The sequence below is a fragment of the Chrysochloris asiatica genome, unplaced genomic scaffold (assembly GCF_000296735.1).
Source record: "Chrysochloris asiatica unplaced genomic scaffold, ChrAsi1.0 scaffold00106, whole genome shotgun sequence".
Classification (NCBI taxonomy): domain Eukaryota; kingdom Metazoa; phylum Chordata; class Mammalia; order Afrosoricida; family Chrysochloridae; genus Chrysochloris; species Chrysochloris asiatica.
This window is the reverse complement of record NW_006408624.1, coordinates 8008399-8029398: the sequence shown is the minus strand read 5'-3', so window position 1 is coordinate 8029398 and position 21000 is coordinate 8008399. Positions and strand designations below refer to the sequence as shown.

The window sequence follows — 21000 nt, the reverse complement described above, 5'->3', positions numbered from 1 at the left end:
TCCCCAATAGGCATACTGGTGTGGCACTGCAGGTTAATGCACTGGACTGAAAGGTTGATTTGAATGGCAAGTTTGAATGGCATATACAGGGTCGCTATGAGTCAGAACAGACTTAACAGCACTCAACAACAACAACGTGCAGCTGAAGCAACACCGCTCCCCCCCTTCCCAATGCCATCTGCAAGTCCAAAGGTAGCCTAATTTCTCCCCTTCCCTCATTTTCCAGTTCACACATTATATCACACTCAAGGGCATTTACTTAACCACTTGTTTGCTCTCACTATTAGGCAGTGAATGACTGGAGGCAAGGACTATCATCTGGAATTGATTTGAATCCCAGTGTCAGGCTCCTCTATTCAGGATTCCAGTAGAATTAATTAGCCTCTGAAAATGGAGGTGACTTTCAAGAGTTTTGAGGGATGAATCTTACAACCTCCAGAATTCTTGAAATGAGAAGTGATCATTAATGCAAGGGAACAAAGAGGAGAAGCTCAGAACTGTGTGTAGGCCAGAAGCCAGCAAGGCTCACTCTCTAGCCTTATGATTGATTCTTGCACACCATCACAAATGTAAGCCATGGATGTTACTGCTGAAGAGACAAAAGTTACACTCATGACTGCCAAGACCAACCATATAGACAATGCAGAGGTAACAGCAATTTAAAAGAGAAGAATTGTTTTTCCAAAGAAAAATTCTATAGGAATGGAGGTTAACCAATGTCACTACTGACAAGCCTAGTCTGCATTTCAATTTGAGGACCTGTTTAAACCTATTACTGGATCCTATCTCCAGAACGCCTATGTTATGATAATAGGCCTCTGGGGGTTAGATGCATTGTACTGCCTCATTAAATTACTGCCCAGGGGCCTAAAGGGTGCCTCACTCATACTCCAAGCTGGGTGCACTCAGAATGCTGGGAAACTCCAGTTCATCATGTTCCCAGGTGTGCTTATGTGTCATTAGAAAACAAACATAATGAGAGAGACTTGTCTTCACAGCTAACCTCCAGCCAATGGATGGGTCAGGTCATCTCCTGTGTTAATATTTCACTAGCGAGAGAGGCTATGATGACTGAGTAATTCTCTATCTTCCCCCCTTCAGGATGCTATAACCATGTCACAGACATGCACCATTAGGCTTTAAAGCAACATGAAACTGTAAACAGTGGTCAGGCAGCTCTTACACACTTCTCTGAAAACTCATTTAGAGCATCTCAACTCAGGCAAAATGAAGGGCATCATAAAAATAGTGGTTTACCTTAATTGGGACCTAGCCCAGACAAGATAGAGTAGATAATTTAGTCTTCAGAGGTTTGGCTTCTCCTTTTATTTTCTACCCTCTCTATATTTTCCATCTTCTTGGATCTTTTACCTTGATGCTCACAGTATTAAAATTCCTATATTTCCAGTGCTCTCATCTCAGTAAAGAGGCCAACAAATGATTAATTCATCCTAAGGTATGTCTGACTAATACTAGCTCAAGATGCTACTACTTCCATGGGAACTTTGCATTTTAGAAGAAAATATCTGAAGACACAAGACAAAGAAATGGTTCTTTCTAGGGGAAAATTCTAGGTAAATATTAACTGCAAGGAACAAAAACAATTTCTTCAGAATTATACTTAAAACAGCCAACTGAGAAGGCAATTAATACCTTCACTTTGATAAGAAGCCAGAGGAAGCTGGAGCAGGGAGGGGGAGAGATAAAAAATCCAAGCCAAACAGTTGAATGCTATAAACTAATTTCTGGGGGCAGTTCCAAATGTAAAAAGTATACATTTTTCTCAAAATAAAAGGAAAAGCTAATTTTCATCTGGTTAAGCAAAGGTTAATAGCCATCTAGTCTTATTATACAGGTATTCTTAGTATTTATTTATATTATGTCAAATACATCCCTAACATTGGGTATTCCTAATGGAAAACAGAGGCTCTTCCTGATGATTTTAGTAGGATACTCCCCTTGGGAGAAAGCTTATCATTGAGCCTAAAGGACCAGTCCCTGAGGGCACCCATCTCAAATATAGCTCATCCATAACCAAAACTGGCTGGAGCATACCTGTGAATTAAAATTCCGTTCTAAGTCAAATGGTGTCCCTTAAATCTTCAAAAATGACATTTTCTAGATCTTCACTTATTTGGGAGAATACATCTAATGCTAAAAGACATACCACCTGCTCTTTTCGCAGGCAAGCGGCATGATTTTTATTGGCCTAAAATATCATGATTTCCTTTGCCATGAACTCAATCAGAACCTGCAATCTCCAATTTCTGCAGCAACAAGAGACTGTATTATTGGTGAGCCTACCTAGTGGGGTAGTTTCACTATTTGCATTTCATTAAAGCAATGTGCAGTGTGGGATACCTTTTTTTTTTTTAAGTTTTTATTGTGACTTTAGTGATAGTTTATGTGGGGGAACATCCGTTTTACTCTTGTTTCATTGCAATGATTACAATCTCCTCCGTGCATCATCATTCAACAAACAGTATTTGCTTCTGTTCCCTCTGGTTTATTTATTTATATTTTTGAGGGGGCGGGAATGGGAGGATGTACACAAAAACACTCAGGAAAATATATAATTTAAACAACCAAAGGGCACATTCTGCAAGCCTGCCTCCTAGCTAGGAGCACACAGCCTTTCTCTTTCTATGAGTCTAGAGTCCTCAGCTGCTCTAGTAAGATATAAAAGGAGATGACATTTGAGAGTTCACAAGGGTATTAAAGTCTTGTCATAAATTTCATAGAATACATAAACATTCTATGAATGTCTACAGACCAGAAACTCAAGGAAATGCAGCATAAATGAATGCAAAATCTATCCCAACAGGCACTGCTCAAAGCCACCTTAATCCTCACAGAACCCTAGACAGCTTCAAGTAACTTCTGTCTTTGATATTCATGCCCTTCCAAGTCACTTACTGCAATCTGTCTCAGTAGATAAGATACTTGTTGTTTGATTAGAACTAGCTTCTCCTGTCCACCACACTGGTAGAGCTACAATATCGAAGACTGCTGGGGAGTTGCCCACAACCAATGGAATTGAGGTAACTACTGCGCTATAGGAAGGCACTCCTTGAAAATAACAGAACAAGCAAGCCTTACCTTGTCTGCTCCAAGGGATGTTGAAAAGGCTATTATGTTCCACAGAAAATAGCTATGAGATGGCCCTCCCAAATTTCTTTGGGGTCCCAGTTTGTAGATATTAAGGTCAGGAAAAAGCAAGCAGTGTTCTCCTTGGCCAGCAGCACGCTGTTATTATACACAGAGCAAGTAGAGCAAGCAGCGAATGAACAGGCAACCGAGGATTTCAAATGCCTCATGCAATATGTCTTTCCTTTAGTCCACACATAATAGGAAATGGTAAAACTTTATCAATAGATTTGGAAAGGAATCATGTTGTTCTACGGAGTTAGGTTAAGATAATATATATTGTTCTTCATTTCAAGTTCTTATTAAAAAGTTGTTTTCAAGATGAACTTATCTTTTGAAAAAGAAACTCCCAATGAAAATATAACTGCTTAGCTTTCAAGCCTACCAGTTGCTCCTGGAAACATTTACAGGGTCACTATGAGTAGGAATCAACTTGATGGCACTTAACAACAAGAAATTTTCTTTCACTCTGGTTTACTGGAATAAACTCAGAATGAGTTAAAAAAAAACACACAACTATTTATGGGCACATCTGAATTCATGTGAGAATTGTACTCTTTTGCTCTGTCCTCTTTATAAATGTTCAGAATATGACTATAAATGGCTTCCAAAGACGTTACATAACTGTACCGTAAACATTAATTCTTCTAGATTTATAAATAAGCCTTAGTAATTTAATTATACGGGCTGGACCAAAAACATACCCATAAAAAGGGGTGGAGGTAGACGTACTGGCTTCTGAAACACGTAACTCTGTGGGGTTAGAGATGGACTGCTTTGGATTTGAATCCTGCCTCTGCCACTTACTAGTTGTCTTTGACAGAGGTTATTTTACTACTGTTTGGTGATGTAGTACTAAGCATTGGCTGATAACCGCAAGGCCAGCAGTTCAAACCCACTAGCTGCTGCAAAGGAGACAGATAAGGCTGTCTACTCCCATAAAGATGGACCGCCTCAGGAATCCTAGGGAGGAGTTCTATTCTGTCTTACAGGATCGCTATGAGTTGGAATTGACTCAGTAGCAGTGGGTCTGGTATTTTATGCCTCAATTTCCTATTCCATAAAGTAGAACTAATAATATCTAACCTCGTACAGTGATTATGTGGTCTAAATAGATTAGTTGCAAAGTGCAGATAGTAGTGAGTCGCACATAAAGTCTTATTTGTTAAATACAAACTGAGAACAAATTCACAAAATACTTTATGTCCTGTTAGCTTATAGAAGTTAGAAAAGCTATGGTTTGGCTATTTCAAAGCATTCATAAAGGCAGCAGATATCTCAGAGCCAAGAGGAGTTATAGTTTAAATAGCAAAGCCATTCTCAACAGGCTAGGGTATGGGTAAGAGGGACAAAGCTTAAAAGCCAACCTATGGGAGACTGACTGGAAATCGAAGAGCTGGAATCAGAGCGCTTTATTTTACTTCCAGGATGGTGAACTGGAATAAAAAAATACATAAACACAAAGAAACAGAGACAGAGCAGGAAACGTAGAAACTGGTCAAGAACGAGACGATGGGCAAACAGAGGGGGAGCCTCCTGTACCCACATGCAGCTTGGCGAACAAGAGAAAGTAAAGAACACAGTCGAGGATTTAGCAACTGGTATTTTCTCTCCTGGTTGCAGCCCTCACACACTTTTCTCGCCTTTAGGCTGGTGTGGCAGCCATTTTATGTTTATTAACAGCCATGGTCTTGTTAAGTGAGTGGTCCTTTAAACTCCCTACTGGTCAAGGGACTCACCAGTCTTCCCTGCATGGAAAAGGCCCAACCCCTCCCCAAGAATCAGTCACAGAAATTACAGGCAAAGGGGTGAAGCACGAAGGGAACCCAATGGGCCATATCAGGTTCCTCTCCAGACCAGTAATAATTTAACACCCCAGACAAACATTGGGATGACACCACTAAATTCTCCATTCTCATCACTCTGTTCCTCTGGGCCCTGTCTCTTTGACAGCATTGGCCTCTTCTGCTTCCTCTCCTTGGTCACCTCCATCTGGCACACCAGGAACTCTAATCTATGTTAGTGGGACCACACCTGGGCATCTTAACAACAAATTAGAAAACAAACAGAGCCTACCATCAACATTTCTGAAAGCAACCAAGATCCATGGTGTGGACCTACCTAGCTTATAATTCATGCTCAGGATGCTTCCTTACCTCGGCAGGGATCATTCTTCACTAAAAATTCATCCAAGGCCATCCATCCTCCACCAACGCGGACCATAACTGTGCTGCGCAGTATACGGACCAGCCGCAACTGCTGAGAATCCCCAAACTGTGGAATCAATGGGAAATTTAATTAATAAGTACACCTGAAAGCAGGCCTATACGTTCTTCTTTCTAAAGCAGACTGTATTCAGACAAGAATGATCTTTAAAATCTTTCATAATTAAAAAAATTAAAATTAAAGCAACCAGAAATTATTAAATACATTTTCTGTTGGGATGAAAGTAACTTTTGATGGTCATACTTTCCCCCCTTAACCAAAAAGGAGAGAGGGAAAAGAAGAAACAAATGTTACTCACTTTGATTCCTTGAAAGACTGACCAAATTAAAATCCTACATTTTTATGCTAATTTATTATTTTTTTATAAAGAAAAGGTGGATGTCAATTTCTGAATACAGTGTGCTCTTTGGTAGGAACAGCAAATACTATATCCCAAGCCTTGAGAAAACCCTTGCAAAGCATCATTCTTATTACAAGCTTAGAAGGAAATTTGATTTTGAATATCAGATTTTCAGATATAAACCCTAAGTATTCTCCAACTGTGATGCACTAGCAGAAAAGTTTCTTCAATTGAACAAATTATTTGAATTTTTTACATTAAAATTTAGTTGAACAAATCAAAATTTTAATTTACCATGCTGATTACAAATAGTATTCATTAATCATTAAACAAGTAAGATTTTCTGGTAATTATTTTATCCTCTTCTACTTCCCAGTCTGACTGAACATTTGGAATTCCCCACTGTATAAATTATTCTTTCTTCCCCAAATGAAGATACAACAGAAGAGAAGCTGCTGGGATCCTAAAGCAAAACCCGAACATATCAACTGGAGAAATTAAATTCCCAAAATTACTCAATTCTAGGAAAATGTTCCTAAAGGGTGGGAGAGAGGGACTACTTCTTCATTAGACTTTTCAAAGTTATAATGGGGAATCAAAATTTTGAACCAAGGCTCAAAAAATGGAAAATGCCAAAAAGGATGCTTGAGAAGGACACAAAAGCTCCCTCAAAATGAGTATACTTGTAAATTATTCTGTGTATTATGTGACTGTATTGACTCAAATATACTGTTTCTATAGGCAAAGTGACTGAAAAAATACTGTCCCACTCGTCATCACTTTGTTTTAAAAATAAAAAACTCTCTGCACCTCTCATCTCATACAGTTTTAAACTTTGTATGCAAAGTGACTATAGCAACAGCACATCGTAATAGAAAGAGCACTGATGTGGGAACCCAGAGAAGTGAGGGAACAGACGTCCTGTCCAGGGGAGGAAGCTGCCTTCTGGCCTCTGTAGAAGCCACCCTCAAATTCGGGACCCAGTGAGTGAGACTGGGGAGGTCCCCCAGGAATAGGTCCTGGGAAGAACTGAGGATTCCAACCAGACCCCAAAGCAGCCATGGGCCTGAGTCACTGTATGGGGTTTTCTCTTGATGAGTAAAGAGAGGATGGGATTCAGGGTCTATATGTGTACCATAGTGAATCAGGAAAGAACTACTTTATTCTTAGAGTACACATTCAGTGTTCTGTAATTTACCTGTCAGCCTTTAGAATTATTCTATTTATCTCATTCTTTTGCTTTTCATTAATTTCTTACTAAACCTCTCTTTGAAAGATTCTAATTTGTTTCTGTTCCAGTATGACCCAGGCCCATCAACAAGAATAGCAGTGGAAGCGGAGGTCACAGTGATGACTGGTTATAGGTTTTATGGCAGCTCTAAAAACCGGGGCCTGGGAAAACCTGACCAGAGCTGGTTGTCAGGCAAAGTCCTCAGAACAAGTGCCTGGCAATAGTATCTGGGATCTGGTTCCTGTAGTAACTCTGCCGTTAGCTGTATAGCCACAGGCATGTGAACCTTGAGGTTTCAAGGTACCTTGAGTATAAAACAGAACTTCATATTCTGTCCCAACCCTGGGACAAACTCGTCTTTACTCTTGCCTGTTCAGAGGACTAGAGGAGATTTGGGTGCCATTTCAAAGAGCCCCATAAGGCTCACATGTAGTCATTAGCAAACAGGCTCTACTTGGCCCTCTTATGAAATGATTTTTATTTAAAGCCAGTTTGACTGTCATCATTTTTCATTTCTTTTTTTCTATTCTGTTTTCTCACTGCCCTAAAATGTTAATATAATTAGTGATTACTGTGGTGCCCAGAACTTAACATTAATTGAAGATCTCAAATCAGCTCTTAGTAGTATTAATTTCATATTGCAGTGACAGATTTTACCCATGCAACTTCCTTCCATTTAAAAACACAATCTGAAAGATCTGAAAGGTTAAAGTTACCAAGTGGAGTCGAAATACCCAATTTTTTTTGTAAGTCTGTAATTTGATCCCATTAGATTTAGGTTGGATTACCATAATCAGCAAGCTTCAGGCTATAGCCAATTAGGATTTCTACACTATACTTGCCAAGTACTTATAAGTGTAACAGGTAGTGCCGGACCTACAACAGGGTCCCATTCCAACCTCGTAAGTCAGTTTTGATGTAAGTTGAATATAACAATGTCTTTATAAATTTGTTGTCTTTGGGATTGACATAAGAATGTTAACATCAGCAAATTAAGTGCTGTAACACTGTATAGTACATATTACTAACGATAAGTAAGTTGTACAAGGAAAACAAAAATGAAAGATCGCATGTCCCAAGTGCTCTTCAACGCACAAGACCCCACAAAACCCCTGGAACTATCGTAAGGTTGGTTTGTTGTAACTTGTATGTTGTAAGCTGGGCACTACCTATATAAAAATATGTTATTTAAGCAGACCAAGTACTGAGGCAATTCAGAACTTTTTCACTTAGTGTAGATTATGAAACTTGTGTTCACTGTCAAAAGACTCTGACAGAAGTATAAGACCAGACTTTTATTAGACACAGAATGGTTTCATACCATAGTTTCAATTCCTCTTGATCCAAATTGCTTATAACTTAGTCCAGACTATCATTATCTTTAACTCATTAATTTTGAATGAAAAATTTTGCCTCCTTTAAAAAAAAAAAAAAAATTGCTTTATATTCTCTGGCTTTGTAATGCTGGTCATTTTAGCAGCTTCTCCACTTGGTAAAACAACCAGTTGTGACCCAGGCATGCTTCAGATTACATCCTCTCCCCACAGCAAAGAACAGGCAGCACCAACTACACAGGCCATTTCCACTGAGAAAGAGAATGTTGCAAGGCACACTGTACCTGATTGCCGAGGAAGAACTACAGACAGTAAGAGTAAAGGATGGAGGGAATGGAAGAAAAAAAAAAAAAAAGAACATTTTGTCAAATTAACACTAAGGCATGAAAATCATGTTACCAGTCTTCAAGCAGAGTGACACATGTGGCTTCTGGCTGTATTCTTAAGGAGCTCCTGCTGCAGGGATGCAGTTTTACAAATGAAGACGACCTAACTCTAACTTCTCCAGTATGTTGTTCTTGCTAACTCATTTCTCTTGTAGACAATTAAAAAACAAAAAACAAAACCCAACAGGCAAACATAACATTACTTGGAGCTTAATGATTAAATGTCCTGGGTTGGATTAAAAGCAGAATTACCAAAATACTATCCAGCCAAGAGAACTAGAGGCCCTGGTATGACACTGTAGGATAAGCACTGGACGGGTAACTGCGAGGTAGGCAGTTCAAACCCACCAGATGCTCTCAGAAACCCTGTAAGTCGGAACCGACTAAATGGCACATAATAGCAGCACGTTGTGGTTTTGGTGTACTTCTGTAGACGTTTTTGATGTACTAACAGAATCGACTTGACAGTATTAATAACAGCAATGGGAATCTAGATCTGTCTAACTCAGTACACATAGCTGCAATCTGACACCGTCACCTAATCCTCTTGCCCAGTCCTAAATTTCACTTAAGGACTTTAAAGAATCCTGGCAAGTTGTTGTGTATTCGTGCATTTATTTTAGGAGCCCTTTTCAGATACTTCCTACACCCTGACTATGGTCCCGCAAAAGCTAAAACACAAGATTTGTTAGTTATAGCTGCACTTAGCAGGGCTATCCAGGGAAGGCCACTGAGCCTGGCATTTTCCCAATGCATCTGGGTCCCATGTGTAGTCTTCTCAGAGCACAAAAGAGTATCCCCTGGGGCCCAGATACAGTTTCTCCAGCCTTCTCTGAGTCTTAGAGATGCTCAGGCTCACAGTAATTAGCCAGCATAGGACTCTTTGTTTATTTTAAGAGTGCTATCCCCACCTCCTTTCATCAGCCGTGCCCAGACAGATTGGATACTACTCAGTGGAGATTCTACCTTCCTCCATGCCCTCTGGATCTAGGTTCCCTCTTGAAAGTTTGTAAGCCAGTCACTTCTTGTCTTTGTAGTACCCCTTTTTTGGGTAGCCAATGTCTAAGTTGCCCATCCCTGTCTACTCTGTAAGGGGGTAGGAATGATCCTTGCTGTAAAGATTTGTTCCCTCTTTTGAGTTGCTGCATCCATAGGTGTAGGTCAAGTTCATCAAATCGTATCAGATTACTCTTTTTTTCCCTCTTTTTTCTTCTTGTAGTTGAGCTCTAATCATCCAATCATTGAAACCAGGTCAAGTGGGTACTATCTGCAAGTGTGGGTGTTCTTGTACATATGCCCGCTCTTCATATCAACTGGACGCTTCACTCTCCACTCTAGATCTCTGTGGCTATGTCACTGACTCTGGGCCCAGGAGTCCCCAGGTCTTGCCACACTGCTGGCCAACCAGGTCTCCACCCGGGTTCACAGAAGTCTACTAAACGTGGTTGGACGTAGTTTGCAGCTTCATTGCTGTTTTTTCAGCATAGGACTCTTTGAGAGTGAACAGTCAGCCATTAGATACAACTTTCCCCTTATCTTACGGTAAAAGTGCCTTTATCTCCCTAAAGACTTCGGCCAGCAGCAAAATAAAGAGGAAATATCTCCTATCTCATAACTCAAGTACAAGTTATGATCTAGCAAGCTAGGATGCTATTTTTCAGATGGAAATATGGAGGGGTACCAAGCTCAACAGGGACAGTACATATCTGACAGTTGACATCTGCAGAAATGAGGGTCAGAGTGTGGGCTTGGGCCTCCAAATATCAGTAGCCAGTGGATTTCATCTGTCAGGACCACCAATAAGGAAACCACCACCACAGAAGACTGATTTTTCCTCTCTTACCCGGTATTTATTCTCTCCAATCTGCTCCACCTGGAATCTCTTTGCACACTTGCACTGAGCCACTTGTCTTGTGACCTATTGGTTGCATACAAGAAAGTGTGGAAGAGAAACGCAGATTTTTATATGCAAAAAGAAGTCATTATCTATTTTTTAGGCATTTCAGGCTTTGACACATGTATTCATTTTCTCTTTTGAATAAATGTTAGACTTACTAATTGAACTGAGTACAGAGGAAATTCCTCAAATGACATAAAACACATTCTTTCTTTTTGCTTTAAATTTCCTTTAGAGGAAACATCTAATATGTGCACATCAAAATAAACAGATTAATAAAGCAAATTATGAATTGACTGAATTTCAACCCATAAGACTGAGATTTTCTGGAAGCTAGTCCTGGTGTGTTTCAGGGCCATTCCCCCAAGCCCTGCCTTGCTGTGTGTCTCCCTTCCCAAGATCTGTCATCAATGAACCCTGGGATTTCTACATGCTATTAAAGAATTTGAAGGAGGCCTGATGGTACAATTATTAAAACACTCACTGATAATTAAAAGGTCAGCTGTTTGAACCCACCCAGCGGCTCCACAGGACAAAAGCCTGGTGTTCTGCTTCTGTAAAGGTTACAACCAAGAAAAGTCTCTGGGGCAGTTCTTTTCTGTCTCATGAGGTTACCCAACAACCTCAGAAAATAAAATAATTTGCCATTTTCAATATGATATTATATTCAATGCAATAGTTTTTAACTTGGCAGAAAGCTCTGTGGGTACATCGTATTTTAAATATTACATTTCATCTCTTACATGCTACGTATGATGACCACTCTGCTCAACTCTCAGTAGGACTGAGAGATGAGGCAGCTCTAAACAGCATGGCACCTGTGAACCTGGATGAATGGAGCCAGAAGCCTTGAACGGTTCTCTGTCAACTTTATAGAGCACCACACAGATGTGACTCACTTGAGCAATGGTTCATTGAACTATGACTAGAACTCAACAGTCAAAGTGATCCTCTGTGTAACAGCAGCCCAAAGGAGATCCCAGAACAGAAAAACCTCCCAACGGTTAAGTCAAAGGGCTGATATAACAATTGCACCCAGCCAAATTCATGAACCCAGAGTCAAGAATACACTCTAAATAAACTGCTTCCCATACCTCATCTTCAATTTTATCTGCATCGGTTGTTGGTCGATAAGCATCCTTGTTGGGATGGAGAGCAGCCACAAACTCATAGTAATCAATGTAGCCATCCCCATCTCGGTCAAAAATGTCGGCCACAGCAGTCATCTCTAGCTTGGTGGTAGGGAACTCTGGTGAAAAGGAATTACATTCCAAAACATTAACAAGAAGGCTTACCTGGTTGCAAGTTATAGAAATACTTCTTGAAAGAAATAGCGTATGACTTGACTTTTTCTGAAAAGCAGTGTCTGGCCAATTTAGAAAATGTACAAGATATAAAATACTATTTAAAAAAGTAAATAAAAATCACCCATAAATCTAGAATGCAGAGACAGTTTTATATTAAATTTTTGGTATTATTTTATTTATTACAGACTTTCACAGTAGTCTGTATTTAAAAAAAAAAAAGTAGCTTAGTATTATAACTACGCATATAATATCTACACCACCCAACTTAAAATTTTACTTATCTACCGTACTGGTAGCATAGTGGTAATGAATCGGGCTGTGAGCTGCAAGGTCACAGCTGTTCCGTGGGAGAAAGATGAGGCTTTCTGCGCCCATGTAAAGATTTACAGCCTCAGAAACCCTGTATAGGGGCGCTATGAGTCGGAACTGACTCCATGGCACATAACAACAACAAACCGTACTTAACAACAACACCACTACACTACTGCTGTATGTTTGAGTTATTTCAGAATAGCAATCATTTGGAATTAATAGCACGAAGATATTTTTCTGTGTTTAGGTTCTTGCCAAACTGCTTTTGGATGGAAACTGTAAATATTTGCAGCAGCCAGAATAATTTATTAAAACATGTATCAGATCAAATTGTTCTTCAGCTGAACACTTCTGGGGGCTGTCCACTGTCCCTCTGTCTCTAGACTAAAACTGGAACTCTTTGTTCATGGCCTCCAACGCCCTGCCTGCATTACCTGGCTGCTGTCTTCCCTCCAACTTGATCTCTTCAGTCTCCTCCTGTCTAGCTCATGGAACTCTAGCTACGTCACACTTTGCATTCCTAGAACACCAAGTTCATTCCCACCTCAGTGCTTTTGAACCTGCGGTCCCCACAACTTCTGTCTCTTTCCCAAATCATCACATGGCTGGACCCTTCTCATTGCCCAGGTCTCAGCTCAAACACCATCTTCAGACAGCCCTTCCCTGACCACTCCATGGAAAGGAGCACAGCTGTGAGATGTGCTTTGTGACCTTGACATGTCACCTAGCTACTTTATATCTCAATGTTTCCTTTTGCTAAAAATAAACAAGACCACATACTTTGTAAACTGTTTCATAGATATCAGGAAATACAACCTTTTTTTTTTTTAACTGCAACACTTCTTTTGAAACTTTTACTTAGAACCTCATCATTCACAAAAGTTAGCTCTTTATATATCAAACATGTTTTGTTTGCCACAAAGTGCTAAACAAGATCTATCTACCTTTTTAAAAAAATTACCAATGAAATAAGATTCTTCCCCCCATCAAAGTGATAAACCAATTTTAGTAAGTATATACACTTCTTCTTTCCCCAGACTATAGCTTTAACTTCAGAAAGAACACTTAGTACAAGAAATCCCAGGTGTGACCTGTGTCTGGAATTATGAATGGACTCACTGGATGCTAAAATGCCATCGATAAATTCCTGACGTGTTATCTTCCCATCCTGGTCCTTGTCAATTCGCCGGAAGAAATCCATTACCCGAGACTTTTTGTGATTCATCCAACGCATATACTTTTTCCTCCAGACATCAAAGTCAAAGTTCGCAAATTCCTTCAACTAAACAGAAAGCCGAGTGTTAATCAGAGCTATCATCTCTAGCTCTCAAATGTTCCCAAAGCATACTGAAAGCTTTCAGACATTCAGTAAAGCCATGCAGGCCTTCCGGGCAGGAGGGGGCATACCAACAATGTTATCTATGTATTATCTCATTTGTGAAAGTACAATCTAGCTCCCCCAGAGGAGATTATTAAAGCCATGATTATGTACACAAGCAGCAGAAGAAACAGTAAGTGAGCAACCACCACAGGAACTACAGAGTGTGTAGGGTATGTGTAACAAGAATAGGTGGAATCAGTCTTACTTGATCACCCTCTTAGATGTGAGGGACTGGATCCAGGAGGAGGTTCTTAGCACCCCTCGCTTATGTTATTTTGAAAGACATGATAATCACAGTCATGGTCCACACCAGGAGGCTCATATTTCCCTTCATTCTCTACTAAGACTTCCATGAGATGACTAGCATTTCAGCTGGAAGCATTGGGAACCCAACCCTGAACCCAAGCATGTTTCTTTGGAATTGCAACAAAAGGAACAAACTGCCCATATAACTTCCATGTTAAATATTTGGCCTTGAAAGAGAAAACGGCAGGCCTGTGAAGTGGGCAAGGTGATCTTCAGTACTTGCTCAAAATGACTGAAACACTGCAGCACTTTGCCACTGGTATTTCAAACTCCAAAGTTGGAAGGAAAAGGGGAAAGAACAAACAAAACAACCCAAATCAAATATGCTTAAAACTCAACTGACCTACAGAAATAACAACAAAAAACACAGAACACTCACTTCCAGGCATAGCTGCTTTGATATGCACAAAATAAAAAAAATATAAAAGGTATTAGAAGTCTGTTTTGGAAACTAAGAAGCATAGTACTGCATTTTCAGTCTGGGCAATAATATCTCAGGAGAAACCCTGGTGGCAAAGTGGTTAAGTGTTCGGCTGCTAACCAGAAGGTTAGCAGTCAGAGCTTACTAGCTGTTCAGCTGGAGAAAAATGTAGCAGTCTGTAAGATTTACTCTGGAAACCCTATGGGGGCAGTTCTATGCTGTCCAATAAGTATTAAAATATTGGTATTTAAAGTCAGAATTGACTTGACAGCAATGGGTTTTTAATACTTCAGATTAAATTAGATTTTCATGATCTTTGTTGTCGTGGGCCGTTGAGTTGGTTCCACCCTACAGTGACGCTGTATAGGGTTCCTAAGGAGCGGCTGGTAAGCTTGAACTCCCAAAGTTGTGTTTCAAACAGACTTTGCAGTCTAGCGCATTAACCCACAGCGCCACACCAAGATGACGACGAAAAATATCAAGACCATAAAAATTAATGTGATTTCATAACTATGCAGCTTATATTTGTAAACAAAGGGATTAACAATGGTATTTTTATGTTATGATATAAAACTAGAGATAACTTTTCAAAGTTATTTTCCTGATTCTCATTGGCAGCAAGAACTGGAGCACAGGCCTGCCCCTGATATGGACTAGCTGGCTTCATGCTTTCCATACCATATGCTACAGCTAAACTCTACCATGAGTACTATTCTCACAACTGTGTCACCTGTCATAGGGAATCTAATGGAAAGAGTGTGACGGCATGGAATTAGTCTGTTCTACTTCCAAAGAAGTATTAAGAGGGATTCAGAAATGCTATCTTGTTAAAAAAAAAGTCACTTCCCTCCAGAGAAAGTCACTTAGTGACCCATTACCTCCTCCAGTCTGTCCAAGGCATCATTCAGCTTCCGCTGGCGCTCCAGTGCTAACAACCAGACTTGTTGCCAGCGGGCTGAGAGCTGGTTGATTCGTGGGTTTTTAGCTTCAGATTGTGAAAGGATTGGCATGGGAAGAGGTGTGGGCTGATTTAAGGGTTTTCCTAGAAGAAACATAACCACAAGATTAGAAAAGATGGCTTTTAGTTCACAAACAGAAATAATCATTTTAAAGTATAAATGGAGATATTCTTTGTCATAACATCTATTTGATAACTGACAAAAAAAAAATATATGGGGCCTGGCAATATTTAGATATGGAGGCATACTAATTCTAGAAATACCAACTCTCCTCCCCAGCCAACAGATACTTAGTTCCTACAACACCTTCATCTAGTTCTATCCCATCTTAATTGAAAAAGCATCAATTCAACTAAAAAATGCAGTGGATTTATAAATGATTTTGTTTATGATTAAATTAATACAAATCAAAGGTAGACAACTTGAACTAATAACCAAAACAATGGAAAGGCCATTGCAAAATAATTTACTTAACCACCTCAAACTTTCATGTTAACCCAAGAAAATGGAATACTGTTACTGTCAGTGTAAGAAAAATGAATTTTTAAAAGATTTTGGTTCAAATCCATTAAGGTTTTTTTTTAAGTGGCAAAAAATGTTTGATAGAAGATAGAATATGCATCTTCTATTAGGAGGATGGAATGGTTTAACAGAATGGGCTGGAAACATACTGCTACCACCGCGGGACTTCTCACTGAAAGGTCCATGAGCAGGTTCTACATTTTTCCTTTTGTATGTTTTAGTGACACGGTCCACATCAGGCTGTTTGCGAGTCATCTCCTCCATAAACATCTGTCAAACACAAACAATAGGAAAAAGAGTTGGGAGTTTCCTTAGACTCAGGCAACTTCTTACTAACAAAGGCCAAGTCCATGACTGACTGACAAACTGACACATGCCCTCACACACATTTTCACTCCTTTTAAGAAACATGACTGAACAAGGAGCTTTGCCAGGCGCTTAAATCCTGAAGGAGTAAAATATGATCTTTAACTTTAATGAGAAAATCAGGAAGTCAGGGCAGTGAGTGCCACAGGGTGGCACCACTCACAGCCAGAGGGGGCAAGGAAGGCTACCTGGAGACTGGTCCCTGAACTAAGTCCGGAAGGGTGAGGGGATGTAGTTCCAGCAGAGGGCACAGCATGGGTAAAACCAGGGAGGCCTGACACTGTTGTGATGGAGGATCCTTGCAATCCCTGGCTGGTGTAGAGGTTGCAATCAGAGTGGCAGGTGGTGGGGTTGGAGACACAGGCAGAAGAAGAACCAGAAAAGCCTGTGTCAGGCTAAGCGGCTGGGATCCCATTCTGAAAGCATCAGGTGGTGGTGAGGGTGGTATTATGGCAACTGAAGAATTTTGATCAAGGGATGGGACATGGTTAGATCTGTGATTTAGAGTTATCATTCTGGATTCAGTGAGGAAGATGGAGCTGTAGTGGGGGAGTCACTAGCAGAGGGAAGGTAGGCTAAGAAGTCACTGAAGTAATTGAGGTGCAATATGAAGAGGGCCTGAGTCAGAGCAGAAAACATGAAATCACGTGATATTTTCAAGTAAGACAGACAAGGCCTGGTGATCAGCTAGCTACAGGGCGGCACTCCAGACACATCACAGGCTTCTATGTTGAGTGACTGAGTGGATGGAGAGAAAGGAAGCAGGTTTAAAAGGGAGAGGTGGGGGCAGGTAAGGAGGCAAAGATAAAATGAGAGTTTCAAAGTTGCCTGTGAGTATCTGGAGTTGAGAAGATGGTGCTGGAGATGAAGGACTCTCTTGCTTTAAAGGTGATAGGTGAAGCAGATGGATTAGATATAATGCTATAAAGGAAGAGTCAGTAGTGTGAAGAGGGAAGAATGGAACTTCAGGGAACATCAACAAGTGGGGAAAGGAAGAGGAACTAGCTAAGGGGACTGAGAATTAATAGTCAAAGAGATTGAAGGAAAACAAGAAAGATGAACACAGAAGTCAAAAGAAGCCAGTTTTGAGAAAGAAAAGCCAACTATGTCCCTTCTCAAGTAAATGAAGAACTGAAAATAATCTGTTGGATATAGCCAGTAGGTGACTGGGGCAGTGCTGGGAGAGTGGGAACGAGACAATACTGGACTAGGGAGTGAATATAGGAAATGAGGAAAGAAGACAGGGGACAAGAGGACTATTTGGAAAAGAAGGAAGGGAGGGATGGTGGTAATTCAGGGTACATTGGGTTGAAAGGACAGATCTGGAAGTTTTGAAGGAAAGAAGAGATGAAAAAGGAAGAGCTTGAAGATACAACAGAAGACAATCTGCCATTCAGTCTGGAAGGAGTCAATGTAGGAAAACTTGATGCGAAGTACAGGGAATTGATAAAAGCAATTATTCATACACACATTGTCCGCAATATAACTAAGCAGCACTCATGCTTACATTTAGTGTATATTGTTGTTGTTGTTAAGTGCCGTCGAGTCGGTTCCAGGTTAAAAACTGTATTTAGCTCATAAAGATGTATTATTTATTAGTAAGATGGTTCAACATAGCTTTCCTTCATTCAGTTTAGTTTGATGTTTTTTTTTTCTTAGCCTATCTCTGGATTCATTCAAGAACTCTTTTTGAATCAAGATGTAATGGGGAGCCCTGTAAACTTTCACTCAATGCAAAATAAAAACATTTAATTTAAAAAAAAAAAGAAAAGAAAGAGGGAGCAGCTGAGGACTCTAGATTCATAGGAAGAGAGGGACTAAGAGCTGGAGGCCAGAAGGCAGACTTGCAGAATGTGCCCTTTGGTGGTGCAAAATGCCTGAGTGTTTAAAAAAAAAGGGGGGAGTGCAAAATGAATGGAGATAATTACTGTTATTTGATGGTACAGGGAGGGGATTATAATAATTGTAATGAAATAAGGTGTGTGATTGTTGAATGTAAAACTGATGATCTTCCCTGAAAACTTTCACTCAATTCACAATAAAAACTTAAAACAAAACAAAACAAAAAGATGTAATGGGGATAGGCCAATGGGACTTGGGCTCAGAGGAAGGTCAATGAAAACAGTGTAGTAAATAAATGTTTAAGTTGGCCCCCAAGATTCCTATTCGTGGTATATACCCTGTATAATCTTGTTCCCTTGAATGTGTGCCAAGATTTGTGACTTCCATGACTTACACTGTATTATAGCAGACTTTGTCATAACAAACAGAAGAGTTTATCCTGTAGACTTGGACAATGTAAACGGTCATGTTGTGAGAGGACTGTGTGTGAAGACTTGAGTGAGGCTTTGGGAGCTGACAGGCAGAAAGGAAATGGAAACATAGTACCACAAGCAATTAATTCTGTCGATAACTTGAAAGAGCCTGGAAAAAGACTTTGCGCTCCAGATGAGAAAGTACCAATCTACACCTTGATTAAGCTTGGCAAGACCCTAAGAAGTCCAGGCCCAAACTTCTGACCCATGGAAACTATGAGATATTGAATGTGTGCTATTTTAAGGTACTAAGTCTGTGGCAATTTGTTACACAGCAGAAAAAAAACAACCCCCACCCCCTCCACACACACACAAAAATGAATATACACACCAATGTTCATCATAGCACTATTTAAAATAACAAAAGATGAAGACAGCCTAAACACCCAAAATGGAAGAACAGATAAGCAAACTTTAGAATACTAGGCAACGGTGAAGAGTAACGGATGATGAATCTGCAAAACATGTATTACGTGGCTGAACCTGGAGAACATTATGCTGAGTGAAATTAGTCAATCACAAAAAGACAAACATTGTATGAGACCACTATTATAAAAACTAAAGTATATGTTTCCATGCTAAAAGAAACATTCTTTGATAGTTATAAGGGGTGGGAACAAAGGAAGATAATTCATTGGCTAGAGGGGTGACACATGTTAACTACGGTGATGGGAAGGGAAATATACAAGAAGTGGGAGGTTGGCAGAAGAGGGTAGAAGTAGATGTGTTATATACACAATCTTGGAACAATAGTGTTCTGTGGGTAGAAACATGGACAGAGTGAACAGTATGGGAGGAAGAACAGGAGTGCAAATACACAAAGGTTTGAAAGAGGTTATTTGTACATGGTGTTGGAGGAGAATATTGAAAGTGCCATGGGCTGCCAAAAGAACCAACAGATCTGTGTTGGAAGAAGTACAGCCAAAGTGCTCCATGGAGGCCAGGATGGCCAAGCTTCGTCTCTCATACTTTGGACATATTGTCAGGAGGGACCAGTGGTTGGAGAGGGATATCATGTTTGGTAAAGTGTAGGGTCAGAGAAAAAGAGGAAGACCCCCAGTGAGATGGGTTGGCAAAGTGGCAGCATCAATGGGCTCAAGTGTGGCAGCAACTGTGAGGTTGGCCCATGAGCAGGCAGTGTTTCATTCTGTTGTGCATAGGGTCACTATGAATTGGTACCAACTTGATTGGCACCTAACAACAACAATTTAATTCTGCTGCAAACACAGCTATGAATGTGGTAGAGTCTACAGCAGGCAAAATGATGAAAATTTTTTAGATGTTGTCAATCATCTTAAGGCAACGAGTTACTGGGTCTGGGGGCTCAGGACCATAGTCTCAGGGGACACCATGGTCAACTGGCATAATATAGTTCACAAAGACAGTGTTCAACATCCTACTTTGGTGAGTACCACCTGGGATCTTAAAAGCTAAAGTACAGCTATTGAGCACTCCATGTTCGGAAGAAAGAAAAGTGCTAAGACTTGAAGAGGCTTGGAATCAATTAGTCCAATGGGTTAACGGAACATGTGGACATCAGACTCCATGACTCTGAGACCAGAACTAGATGGTGCCTGGCTACCACCATCAATTATTCTGAAAAAAGATCACATTAGAAGGTCCTGGAAGAGTGAGAGAAAATGTGGAACAAACAGGCTTACTGGTCAGAAAGATACTGGAGAAATCCAAAAGTATGGCCCTCGACCACTCTTTAGGTCAGAAAAGAAACTCACCCTTGTGGTCCAATTTTCAGTCAAGCAGTATATAGGTTTATAGGGGAGACAACAGCATTAGTAAGGGATGCTCACCATGGAATGGTCAATCATTCAAAATCAAAAGGGAAACATTTACATAAAAGCAAAGTTGAGAAGGGATGGGAAGGTGAGTGGAATGGAAACAGGAGCCATGGGGAGGAAGTAGAATAACTGTTGTTGCACAGAAGGGATTGTAAACATTGAAATGACACAAAATGTATGGCTTGTTGAATGTAAAACTGATGATCTTGTATGCAAACATTTAAGCAATTCACAATAAAAATGTTAAAGAACAAAAAACAAACAAAATGGGTTCCATGATCAACACAGTCAACATCAGGGATCATACAATGCAATTAAGATACCTGGTGTTCAGCAATAAGGGCTTTTACTCGGTCAATATTCTGAGGGATTGGCTCTTGATCCCGCTGAAGGAGGGTGGTCTCAGCCCACTGGATCCACGCTAGCAGTTCTTCCAAGAGTTCGGCATTAGCCACAAGTTCTGACAGGGCAGTTTCCAGACGCTGCTGGTGCTGCTTCGCCCATGTCAGGACCTGATAAGACAGAAAGAAAGTGCTGTTTCTTTCAGCCAAACATAGCCCTATGTGTTTCAAAGTTCTTCCCATCTGATCTTCACAAACACAGTTAAGGGAAGAGAGTGCCCAAAGCAGTCAAGAAGCTTAACTCTTATCCTAGGGACAGTTGAAATAAGAGCTGGAGTAAGAAAATGGCTCCTGAAAGAAAATTTGGTACACCCTATTAGACTCAAGGCTTCTGTGTTGTTGCTGCTTGTTGT

At 40.2% G+C, this 21000-nt stretch overlaps 1 protein-coding gene across 1 annotated transcript in view; it reads right to left on the bottom strand.

Moving 5' to 3' along the window:
* Positions 1-21000, bottom strand: part of LOC102830374 (microtubule-actin cross-linking factor 1-like) — a 474365-nt gene that overhangs the window by 13744 nt on the left and 439621 nt on the right. Inside the window, exons 84-90 of the mRNA XM_006867570.1 lie at positions 20570-20758; positions 15919-16039; positions 15167-15330; positions 13300-13462; positions 11656-11810; positions 10508-10582; positions 5304-5421 (exon numbers count right to left, since the gene is read on the bottom strand). Of these exons, the coding sequence (XP_006867632.1) occupies positions 5304-5421; positions 10508-10582; positions 11656-11810; positions 13300-13462; positions 15167-15330; positions 15919-16039; positions 20570-20758 (985 nt within the window). The remainder of the gene's footprint in view (positions 1-5303; positions 5422-10507; positions 10583-11655; positions 11811-13299; positions 13463-15166; positions 15331-15918; positions 16040-20569; positions 20759-21000) is intronic.